General features: G+C 44.6%; 1 protein-coding gene across 10 annotated transcripts in view; it reads left to right on the top strand.

The window, feature by feature from the left end:
* Nucleotides 1-12569, top strand: part of TSGA10 (testis specific 10) — an 83156-nt gene that overhangs the window by 26009 nt on the left and 44578 nt on the right. For all 10 annotated transcript variants that reach the window (XM_039519784.1, XM_039519793.1, XM_039519786.1 and 7 more), the window contains 3 exons: nt 1089-1240; nt 2814-2929; nt 12063-12217. In XM_039519784.1, the coding sequence (XP_039375718.1) occupies nt 1089-1240; nt 2814-2929; nt 12063-12217 (423 nt within the window). The remainder of the gene's footprint in view (nt 1-1088; nt 1241-2813; nt 2930-12062; nt 12218-12569) is intronic.

A 12569-nucleotide genomic window follows, 5' to 3' on the forward strand; every position in this document is an offset into this window, starting at 1 on the left:
TCTGTCTCTAGTCAGTCTCTCGTACTCTTCCTCCCCAGACAAGGTGGGGGTAGGCACATTGACTGATCCGGCCTTGAAGGACAGCAGGGTTCTACAACAGCTGCTGAGACAGGTGGCCCAGAACCTTAACATCAATACAGAGGAAGCGGTGGAGGATGCCAACCCTATGGTGGATATCCTTTCCCCTCCTGGACCATCCCGTATTGCGCTGCCACTGATAAAGACTATCAGTGAAGTCACTAAGACCCTGTCGCAGACCCCGGCCTCTTTGCCTCCTACCGCTAAAAGATATGAGCGGAGATATTTTGTCCCCTCCAAGGGGTTTTAACATCTTTATACGCACCCCCCGCCGGATTCCCTGGTAGTGGATACGGCCAACCAGTGCGAGCACCAGGGATACCAGGGGCCCTCCCCAAAAAATTGAGAGGCCAAAAAATTGGACCTTTTTGGGAGGAAGGTGTACTCACACTCCTGCCATGCAGCAGAAACATTTCCATCATGGATGCATTCCACCTTCCTTCAGGATCAAGGACATGGTTCAGCCATCTGGGAAAGGAAATATGCAGAGCGGTGATGTGATCCTCCGTTCATACATTCATATCACATTATGCCATTACCCAGCAGGCCAGAGATGATGCAGCCTTTGGTAAGGAGTGCATTTGGTAAGCATTTAAGCTCCAAATTTAGGCTTGGGAATCACCTAATTGAAATTGACATGAGCAGTCACTCGAAGAAGAAAAAACAGTTACCTACTCCTAACAGTTCTTTGAGATGTGTTGCTCATGTCCATTCCAATATCCACCTTCCTACCCCTCTGTCAGAGTAGCAGGCAAGAAGGAACTGAGAGGGTGGCAGGTTGGCAGGGCCCTATGTCAAGTGCCATGAAGGCACAACCCCAGAGGGTGTCCAGGCTAACCCTACGGATAGTATTAGCAGGAAAATCTTCTGTCTGTCATGCACACGTGCGCGCACACACCTAATTGGAATGGACAGGAGCAACACATCTCAAAGAACGACAGTTACAAGAAGGTTAGTAACTGGTTGTTTTTTTCTGCTGTTCTTAATGTCTAGTCATTTTACTCCTATAGCTTGACAGTGAACGTTTGGAACAAATATCAAAGATAGCACTGATGAAAGAGACCATAGATTCTGTGGAAATGGAGATGAAAATATTGGCAAGAAGGGCACTGGATTCAGAAAGTGAGCTCAGCAGACAAAAAGCAGAATGTGCTTCACTAAGGTAAATAAAAGCATATACATAAAAACGACTGCAATTATAAAATAAGCATATATCCACTGTTTTGTCAAAGCTTTTCTGTTTATTTGAAGGAGAAGGAGCTTGTAACAGACTGTTCTCATGAGGGGCCCTCAGATTTGTAATCAACTCTCCTTCCTTCCCCAGCCTTCACCTTGGTCTGATATAGCCTAGGTTTGTTGACCTTCAGAGCATGCTGCAAGACATACCTATTTTCACTGGCTTTTGCAAAAGGTGAAATTTGATGAGGATTGAGGTTTATGTGGGGTTAGGGATTTTTCTAGGAGTGTTTAAGGGTTACATTTTGTTGGATATTGTCAGCAGCTAATTTTATATTTAAGTTTTGTAACTCCTTTAAGACCCTTCTTTACTTCTATAAATTGAAGTAAATACAGTAACAAACATACATTTCATGTAATAGCCAGGTTTCAGCCTCCTCAAGCTGCCCTCTCTCTGTACTTGAGAGAGGCTCCAAGAGGAGGAAATGATATTGGAGCTTCTTTCAAGGATTGGAGCTACCAGCCTGACTGAAACTTCTAGCCATTACTAAGAGCCACTAGTGAGACAAGAGCCATGAGCCATCCTCAGGAGAGGACTACAGGGAAGAAGGCACGTTAGGCAGCATGTGCAGGAGGGAAGAGGGGAACCAGGTGGCAAAGGAGAAAGATGAACAAAAAGGAAGCATGTGCAGAGAACTGGGGAAGAAGAGGACAAGGTGGCACAGAAGTATGTACAGGAGAGAGGGGAACACATTGGAAGGAAAGATATTGTGATTCTTTTCCAAGATGGTAAAAAAATCTACTCCCCTTAAACATGCTTCAGATACATGTCTTCTGTTACTTACAAGTAATTGCTGTAGTTGCCATGTGAATGTTGCACTATTACGAATAGATCTGTGATGGACAGGGGAGCTGCTCCACAGAATTGTGAATGTGAGTGGGGCTGGCCCATGATACACTCGTTCTCTTTTAAGATGTGTCCAGTATTATGAAAACATCTGAGAAACTCTGCTCTAAAGTTACTGCTACTTCCTGTTAGTCTCTCAGCTTCATGAGCACCATCAAAAAAAATCTGTGTTCTTTATCTTAATTTCAATTATTTTTAAGATTGTTCTTGTTATACCTTCAAAGTAGCACTAATAGCTCTTTCCAGTTCCAAAGCACAGTTTGAGCAGGTATAAGCTTCACTATCTAGCTCTATCAGTGCACCTCAGTCATGATTTATAAGTTTGTAACTTTGCCCATCCCAGTCTTAGGCATCTTCTAATCAGAGCTTATAGTTGATTAAAAGTTTTTTTTTATCTTATTCTAATCCTTTGAGCTGTCCAGTCTCTCAAAACACCTCTAATTCTGTGGGATTCATCACAGGAATAGACCAGTTTTCATAATTAAAGATAGACTAAGATAAATGTTGGTGCAATATCCAAGATTACTTGAAATATCTCAAGAAATGCTGATTTATTTAACTTTGGCAGTTGTGGTGACATTAGAGAATGTGAGAAAAGCCATATTAATATACAATGTTTGCATTAAAGCTGTCACTCTTAATACTTCCACAGCTTATTAAATGAAAAGACAGAACAGAGTCTTTCAGAGACGCAGCGACATCTTGCTAAAAAAAAATATGAATTACAACTTACCCAGGAGAAAATTATGGTTTTGGATGAAAAAATTGGTGAGTTAGATATTTAGTTAAAATTAGTGGCAGTATTGCTTTCTCTTCCTCACTTCTTCCACGTTATATAAAAAGTAATGTTTAATCAACTGTTTTATTTTATACTATTTTAAGTGTTCCAGTAGTACAAAGGCAAAACAATTAATTCATCAACAGAAATTCAAAATTAAAATAGTTTTATATTTTATGGCTAGAGGAAAGCATATGGATACATCAAAAAACTTTTTTTTCTTACTTTCATCAACAAAAAGCAAATAACTTATTTTCTGTTTTTAGAAGGACTTTTCTCCCTCTCAGACCAGCATAATTAAGCTGGTTATCAATAAAGTTATTCCTGATAAACTGCTCATACTATTAGTTGAACAATAAGTTTTGTTACCCATTTGATTTGTTTGGGCTCATCAGTAATATTTGCTTAATAAACGGTAGCTCCCAATTCTGCAAGGTGCTGAGATAGTACTTCGTGGGACTGTTCTTTTAATAAAGGATGTAAGTAGTCAGAATAAATTTTCAAACGCAGTACAGAGCAATATGCTCAAGACAGGAGTAAAAGAGATGGGTGCAGGAATGGTGGGGCATTTTGAGTACCATTGACTAAACTAGAGCCCAGTTATATAGCACTGGATAACTACTTTATAGATCACAGTCAACATCATCTGCACTCACCAAAGTAAAATGCAGCAGTTTGCAAAAAGAAAATGAAATGGATTATAGGTGGCAAAACCTACAGTTAAAATGGCCCAACGTTTTCTGTTATATGAGATTTTGTTTTCAGTTGCTTATGTGTACCTGTTGTGGTTGCTGGGAGATAGGGGACCTAACCCCTCCCAAAGCTAAAAACCCTCAACCAAGAGGGATTCAGGCCACAAGTAAATTCTGGGGACAACAAATGGGGAAAAAACAGGGACAGGAGTGAAGGTCAAAGGCTTAAAATTAGGGAACTGGAAGGGGAGACAGCTCAGAAAACACCTGACAGCTCAGAGAACTCCTGACAGCACTTACTGCTTCTCAGAGGCATCTTAAGGAGTCAGTGGACACTTCCCAGGGCTTGTCTACACTACAGGACTATTTCGAATCTACTTAAGTCGAATTTGTGGATTCGACCTTAATAAGTCGAATTTGTGTATCCATACTAAATACACAAATTCGAACTTCTTAGTCCACATTCACAGGGCCAGCTTCGACTTTGGCGGTGCACTGTGGGAACCTATCCCACAGTTCCCGCACTCCCGCTGCCCATTTGAATTAGGGATTTCCCCAATGCATGCTGGGGGAAAAATGTGTCATTGAACCGTCAATCCCGCCTCCTGTCTTCCTTGAAAGCGCAAATCTGTTCGCGCCCTTCTCTGGTAGGTTACAGCGTGGACGCCACAGCACTGCGAGCATGGAGCCCGCTGCGATCATCGCTGCACTTATGGCCATTGTCAACTCCTCGCACATTATCGTCCACCTCTTCCACAGTCAGATGCTGAGAAACCGGGCGAGGAGGCTCCGGCAGCACGGTGAGGAGAGTGGCGCAGACCTCTCACAAAGCAGGGGCAGTGGAGATCATGGTGGCAATGGGTCAAGTTCATGGTGTGGAACGGCGATTCTGGGCCCGGGAAACAAGCACAGACTGGTGGGACCGCATAGTGCTGCAGGTCTGGGATGACACAGAGTGGCTGCGAAACTTCAGGATGCGTAAGGGCACTTTCCTTGAACTGTGTGACTTGCTGTCCCCTGCCCTGAAGCGCCAGGACACAAGGATGCGAGCAGCCCTGACTGTGCAGAAGCGAGTGGCCATAGCCCTCTGGAAACTTGCCACGCCAGACAGCTACCGGTCAGTAGCGAACCACTTTGGCGTGGGCAAATCTACCGTGGGGATTGCTGTCATTCAAGTAGCCCACGCAATCGTTGAGCAACTGCTCTCAAAGGTAGTGACTGTCGGAAATGTCCAGGCCATCATAGATGGCATGGGATTCCCAAACTGCGGTGGGGCTATAGATGGGACTCACATCCCTATCCTGGCACCAGCCCACCAGGCCAGCGAGTACATTAACCGAAAGGGCTACTTTTCAATGGTGCTGCAAGCTTTGGTGGACCATAGGGACGTTTACCAACATCAACGTCGGGTGGGCGGGCAAGGTTCATGACGCGTGTGTTCAGGAACTCTGGTCTGTTTAGACGCCTCCAGGCAGGCACTTTCTTCCCGGACCACAAAATAACGGTTGGGGATGTGCAGATGCTTACAGTGATCCTCGGGACCCGGCCTACCCGCTAATGCCCTGGCTCATGAAGCCCTATACAGGCGCCTTGGACACTGAAAAGGAACTCTTCAACTACCGGCTGAGCAAGTGCAGAATGGTGGTGGAGTGTGCTCTCAAGGGAGATGGCGGACCTTACTGACTCGCTCGGACATCAGCGAAAAGAATATCCCCGTAGTTATTGCTGCTTGCTGTGTGCTCCACAATCTCAGTGAGAGAAAGTGCGAGACCTTGATGTCCGCTTGGGAGGTTGAGGCAAATCGCCTGGCTGCTGTTTACGATCAGCCAGACACCCGTGCTGAGAGAATATCCCAGCGGGAAGCGATATGCATCAGGGAGGCTTTGAAAGCGAGTTTCCTCGCAGAGCAGGGTAACCTGTGACTGTCCACTTGATTTTAAGAGAGCCTGATCATAAACCAAGTTTTCCCCACTTCCCAAGGACGTTTTAAAACTAAGGACATGTTTTAGTAATTAATAATAAATCTTTCGTTGACTTTGCATTTCTGTTTATTCGTTGAAACATGGAAGCATTCTGTGCTGGTTAAGGTGTGCACTGATGGGTGGGTTTGCAGGAAGTGGATAGGGGTTACCATGACGGCTGTGGGTTTGGGCGTTGGAAGGGTGAGGGGTGTGGGGAAGGGTGAGTATCTGCCCCTGGATGTGGTCTATTTTTGGGGCTCGGGGCACCGGGAGGATCGTGACTACGGTCCAAATGCATGTGAAGGGAAGCCTGCCTTTACATTCGGGATGTCAGGCACCAGGACCCTGCACAAGCATACACCTCAAGGAAAGACCTGGGCAGCATACACCACACAGACTGTCCCTGGTGCCTAGTGACTGCAGTCTGTGTGTGCCCTGCAGTTGACCCTGCAGCCAAGTCTGTAGCATGGCACTGTGGGCTATGCAGTGACATTACAATTCCCCCCCCCCCACAGAACAACAGAAAGTCTTCTGACACCAGAAACGTGACGGAAACAGTCAGTAACACCAAACTGCTTTTAATAATGTAATACACAGTGGGGGGTTTGAACTTGGAGTTGGGACTGGTTGATGCTGTAAAGAAAGAGCTTGTACAAATTTACAGTTGTCTCTAACATTATCGGTGTGTGCAGGGACAGTTCTCACGGCCACTACCGCCCCTCCGTCTTGTCACTTTGGGTGAGGGGGGGACAGGACTTCTTGGCGTTGGAGGGCGGTTGCAGATCCACTGCAGGGGGGCTCTCTCCTCCTGACTGCGGTCTTGAAGAACATCTACAAGGCGCTTGCTCCTCATTAGACCAAGCAGCGTTTGAGTCGCCTGCTGGTCTTCCTGCCGCCACCTATCCTCCCGTTCCAGGTGTGTGCGATGCTGCTGACACAGGCTCTCCCTCGACTGTCTCTGCTCTGCCGCCTCCGCTCTGGAGCTGGCCATCAGTTCCTGGAACATGTCGTCCCTTGTCTTTTCTTTCTAATCTGAGCCAGCCTCTGGGGATGGCGGGCAGTCCGGGAAGGAGCCAAGCTGTGTGATGTGAAAAAGTAGGTGATTTCCTTGAACACATACATGTTTGCCAACAGTAAACACAGTCTAGTCAGTTTCAGTGAACAAGACCAAAGAGGGAACCAAGTCTCAGGAGATCTCAGAACTAGTCCGAGATTTCGAATACGCTCTCATCGCCATTGCACTGGAGAGCGCAAAGATAGCTGCATCCTCTTGCACAAAGTCCTGGTAAGCCTTACAGTACATACTGCTTATCAGTTACTGGTTAGCTGTGATCTCCTGCTAAAGGCAATGTGCAAAGCAGAAAGGATAATCCTTTGCAGCCCCTCCCGCCAGCGCACGGAACGATCAATGCATGCTTGTTCTCTGTGGCCTCTCGCACGTGGCTGTTAGGCGAGGGTCATTGTTATTCAACCTAATTGTAAACCATTAACAATAGTAACACTACACTAATTGCCCTACTTAGATGCAGTATTTGCAGACCGAGATCACCCTGAGGCGGGTCACTCGTGCCCAGAAAGACCATGTTACGGGACGCACTGCACAGACCAGGACCATATGCAGCAATGCTAGTAGAGGCGATGGTTCCACTCTATATTCGGATGTCCTGGCGTGGAAGAGTCTGCTTCCACGGAGCGCCCAACAAGCGACCTCTTCCGACGAACCTCATGCGGAGGCTTGAGGAACTGAATGACACCTTCGTAGAAATGTCGCTAGAGGACTATTTTTCTATCCCCATTTGTGTGGACCTTCTCTTTATATAGTTTAATATATATTATAGTTTAATATTTAGAATGTTTTAAATTGTAAATATTTAGAATTTTTAAAGTCCATTTGTGTGGACCTTCTCTTCATATAATTTAATATATATTATAGTTTAATATTTAGAATTTTGTAAATACTGTTTCTATTTTTCTATAACAATGTTATAAAAATAAATGTTTATACGTGTGTTGCACTTACCGCCTGATCCTTCCCTGATTCCGAGTCCTGGTTAACGGGCAGGGACGGTTGGTAGGGGATCTCTGTGAGGGTGATGAAGAGATCCTGGCTGTCAGGAAAGCGGGAGTGGGTTCGATGTCGCCTGCGCCGTCCTCTAAAGACCCTTCCTCATCTTCCCCATCGGCGAACAGGAGGGGGAACTGTCACACTATTCCGTCCTCGAGTCCACCGTCACTGGTGGGGCACTGGTGGCAGACCCACCTAGAATGGCATGCAGTGCCTCGTAGAAGCGGCATGTCTGGGGCTGGCTGACTTTTGATACCCTTGTCTTAGGTCCTTCACTTTCACGCGGCACTGTATCGCATCCCGGCTGTATCCTTTGTCTTTCATGGCTTTAGAAACCTTCGCTTGTTGGAGCGCAGCTCCGAGAGCACAGACTCCTCGCCCCACACAGCGATCAGATCCTGGACTTCCCGGTCACTCCATGCTGGGGACCTCTTTCTATTCTGGGATTGCCCGGACTCCTCTGCTGGAGAGCTCTGCATCGTTGCAGGTGCTGCGGAGCTCGCCCGATGTGCAACCAGAACGTCAGATTCAAACCGCCCAGACAGGAAAATGAATTCAAATGGTCATTTCCTGTGTGGCTGGCCAGAGAATCCAAGCTCGGACTGCTGTCCAGAGCGCCAACAGAGTGGTGCACTGTGGGATAGCTCCCGAGCTGCTAAGTTCGATTAGCATCCACACCAAGCCTAATTTACTCCACCTGCCGGGTGGCGAACTAAAGAGCCCTCTAGTTCGAATTAAATGGCTTCCTGGTGTGGACGGTTGAGCGGTTAGTTCGAATTAACGCTGATAAATTCGAATTAAAGTCCTAGTGTAGACCAGGCCCCAGAGGAACTCTGTTCGGAGGCATGACTTAACATTTGGATTTGAAATAGGCCCCATAGTTGAAAGAGTACCCCTTGGAAGGTGTATACTATTTGTACCACTGGGGCAGGCAGCTGTAGGCCCACCCATAATTAAAGGCCCACTCCCTCAATTGAGGAGGAGGAACCACTAAATCCAGGGTACAAGAAAGTAGTTGGGGCAACAAATGAAAAAAACAGGAGCAGGAGTGAGGTGAGAGGTAAATAATGAGGGATTCAGAGGGGGACATTGAGCAGAGAATCCCTGACAGTGCCCACTGCTCCTCAGAGGCATCCAGGGATAAACTATTGACCGATTGAGGGTGGATTTGTTCTGATGACCTACAGGTGAAAGCCTGAATTATGTATAATTATCATGCTGCCCCAAAGCCATTTGGTTCCCTCCTCTTGGAAGTTGTGGATGAATGAGGTTGGGAGTTGGAGAAAGGGTGGTCTCATGGTTAAGGCAGCTGAATGCTGGCAGGGGAATTGGATTCTATCCTTTCCTCTGCCACACAGTTCCTGTGTGATGCTAGGAAACGCAATAGGAAAGTCATCTTTTAAAAATGGTCACTAATTGTTTGTTCCTCATTTTCTGGGTGCCAAACTTGAGACCCTGGGGCCTGATTTGCAGAATTGATGAGCATTCATAGCTGCAATGGAATTCAATTCAAGTTGTTCTTTGAATATATAAAGTGCTATATAATGCTGCATACAGATTCTAGGTGTCTCAAATTAGTCACCCTAAATTAGTGGATACTTTTGACCTTAATCTCTTTTTGTACCTCAGTTCCTTGTCAGTTAAATGGGGATGATAATGCCCTGTCATCTCACAGAGGTGTTGTAAAAATAAATTAATGTTTGAAGCACTTGAATACTGTAGTGATGAGCACAACAGAAAAACTCAGGAGGAAATTTATAACAATTTCTTCACAGCAGAGCATGAATAGTATGCAGTAATTCAGTCTTGGGAGCACGTGTTGTTCAATAAGGAGAAAACAAATACTGAATAGCAGCTCACTGAGTGAGCACCCTTTATTCTGTACAATGAGTGAGGCAGGGGAAAAACTGTAATAATATAACTAAATGATGTATGATAATATGTATGCATAAGGAGACTGAACTAAAGTAGCACAGGCAACCTTAATTCTGGTCTGTCATAACTTCTGAGTTACTTCTGGGGGAATTCTGCGCCTTGCAGGGGTGCAGAATTCATACTTCCCGCAGATTTCTTGGCTCCCTTGCAGAAAAACAGGACAGCAAAGAAAGCTGTGGGGAACACACACCCGTTCCGCAGCAGCCCTGGCACGTCTGCTGGGAGCAGCTGGCAGCAGAGAGCAGATCACCGCAGGGGAGAGAAGGGATGCTGGGCATGTGTCCATGGAAAGCCATTAAGGGAGTGGGACTGGGCACCTGTCTGCATGCGGATGAGTGAGAGAGACTCACTCTGTCCCTCTCGACGCTGCTGCTGTCTCCTGGGTTTGGAGGCATAGAGCTGTGTGAAGCAGGCTCTGTCCCTGAGGCAGAGCAAAAATGTAACAACTAAACAGGCAGGCTGCTAATCAGGGGTGAAAGTAACTTAAAGGACTTACCAGTACTCTGGAGTCCTGAGCAGGGGCATGGCCTCAACCAGAAGAGGTGGGGCCTTTAAATACCCAAGGGTCCCCACAGCAGCCAGAGCCCCGGGCCCTTTAAATCACCGCCGGAGCCCTGCCGCCACTAACCCAGGGCTCCAGCAGTCGGGCTCAGGAGGCGATTTAAAGGGCCCGGGGCTCCAGCCACTGCAAGGAGCCCCGGGCCCTTTAAATCACCAGCCTGGGGAAGCTGGTCCGGCACGGCGTACTGGCTCTTGCCGGTACGCCATACCAGACCGGACCGTCTTACTTTCTCCTCTGCTGCTACTGTTCCCATTGTTCCCATTCTTAGTCAATTAAGGCTCCTTTACCTTGCCAGAGTGGTGTAAAGGAGATTTATTTTAAATGACAGTAATGTAATTCTCAGCTAGGAAGGTCAGAGTGCTTTCTTGCTTTTTTTCCTTTGCCAGAGAGGTACAGCAGAGTTAGATTACAGCTCAGGATCTATTTTACTTATCCATATAAAAAAATGCAGGACAATGATTAGCAAAACTGTACAACTTTCTTGTGTGAAAGTCTGAGCAATTTAAAGTGACATTCTACTTTTCAAAACACCAAAATAAAAGTAATGTAATTTAAATGAAAATCCAGGATTATAACTGGAATTCAGGGTCTTGGTTACCAAGTATTTGTAACTTAACTTTCATGTGTTTAGGAAATGCTGAACAGTTATTGTGATTTTTTTTCTGTATGGTAATTTAAATAAATAACCAAAATAAGTGGAACTGATGTGATTATATTGCATTATTTTGACAAATAAAATGTGTAGAATTTTTTTGGTGCAGAATTTTGCATTTTTGACGCAGAATTCCCCCAGGAGTATTGAGTGTTTGACTTTGCAGCCTCAATACTTTTCTTTTTAATTTAGTTGCCTTGTGTGTAATACATATGCATGTAGGCATTCATTGTGTCAAAAGCATTTAATTAGTTATTAACTACTAAAACTTTTGGTAATTTCTCACAAGTTATAGATAGAGCATGATCTTTGTTTGCTTTACATAGAGTATGTATATATGTGTGTAGCTGCACTGCAGCTATGAGCGTGCTTCCCAGCACTAATAGAGAGAGACATGCTAGCTCTGCTCTAGTTAGCATGCTAAAAATAGTAGTGTGGACACAGTAGCACAGGAGGTGGTTTGGGCTAGCCACCTGAGTACATACCCAGGGGGTCTGGTGTGATTGTATTTGGGCAGCTAGCCCATGCTTCCGTGGCCACACTACTATTTTTAGAGACTAACTTGAGTAGCATTTGTCTATCTGCTGGGACGCATGTTCCCATCTCCAGTGTAGATTTACCCTTAGTGTCATATAATTCAGTTACAGCCTGCTAAAAGTGTCTTGCAGTATTTACATGACATTTTTGTTATGAATTTGTTAATTTTCTTTAGTTACTCATTCTGAATATTCTTCTGTGGAATACTCAGTGTCCTTTTTTGGTTTATAATTAGCATTTATAGATCTTTCTGTCTTAAGTTAACGTATTTCTCTTAACATAACAGAGAAGACCAATGTTTTGCGCATGGACAAGAGTTTAATAATACCCAGCTTTATATATTGTAATTTGCACTCCACTTTGCTCTGTTGTTTTAAACCTATTTCCTAGGTTTATTATAATTATTGAGTTATTATAATTATTGTCTTAATATTTGCAATTTAAAAAACACCCTAAAAAGGGGTAAATTTGCATCGAGTCTTTAGTAGGTTAGGCCCTGATCCAGCAAAGCACTCAAGCACAGGCTTTAAGCATGCAAGTAGTCCCATTGACATTAGTGGGACTATTTCTGTCCCTGTCGTCATGCTTCAGTGCTTTGCTGGTTCTTGGCCTTAGTTGTGTTTTCTTGTGGTTTAGAAGTGTATCAAGCTATGTGAAATGGAAAATAATTATTTTAAATTGAGTTAATAAAAATGAGCCCTTTATGATTATACGTGCAGATAACTTTTCAAAACAAAATCTTGCACAACAAGGAGAAATCCATATTCTCAAAGAAACTATTGCTGAGCTGGATACAGAAAAAGACTCCTTACAAGAATGTGTGGATGAAAAAACTGAGAAAATTTCTTCCTTTCAAGAAACCCTGGCAATGAAAGTATGTTCTTGCATCTAAATTTCTATATAATTTATTATTGATTCATTAGTTTTAAAACATTTTTCATAATAGTTATCTATGCAAAGGACCCTTTAGGACCACCCACCTTATCATTGGGATCCTCAAAAGTGCTCAGTGTTAGCTAAATTCTGCTCCCATTAAAGTCCATAAAAAATTCCCATTGACTTCAATAGCAACTGAGTTAGGCCAGTGTTGAGCTCCCCATTCTTAGTGTTTTGTACAGTGTAATTTAAAAAATGCCAAGAGATGGGATTTTCACCACTTTCCTTGGGTGAAGCAGACTAAATTAACAGGCTAAGAAGTTTCACATTCAGAAACTTTTTCTTGAAAT

Source organism: Mauremys reevesii, linkage group 1 (assembly GCF_016161935.1).
Source record: "Mauremys reevesii isolate NIE-2019 linkage group 1, ASM1616193v1, whole genome shotgun sequence".
NCBI lineage: Eukaryota > Metazoa > Chordata > Testudines > Geoemydidae > Mauremys > Mauremys reevesii.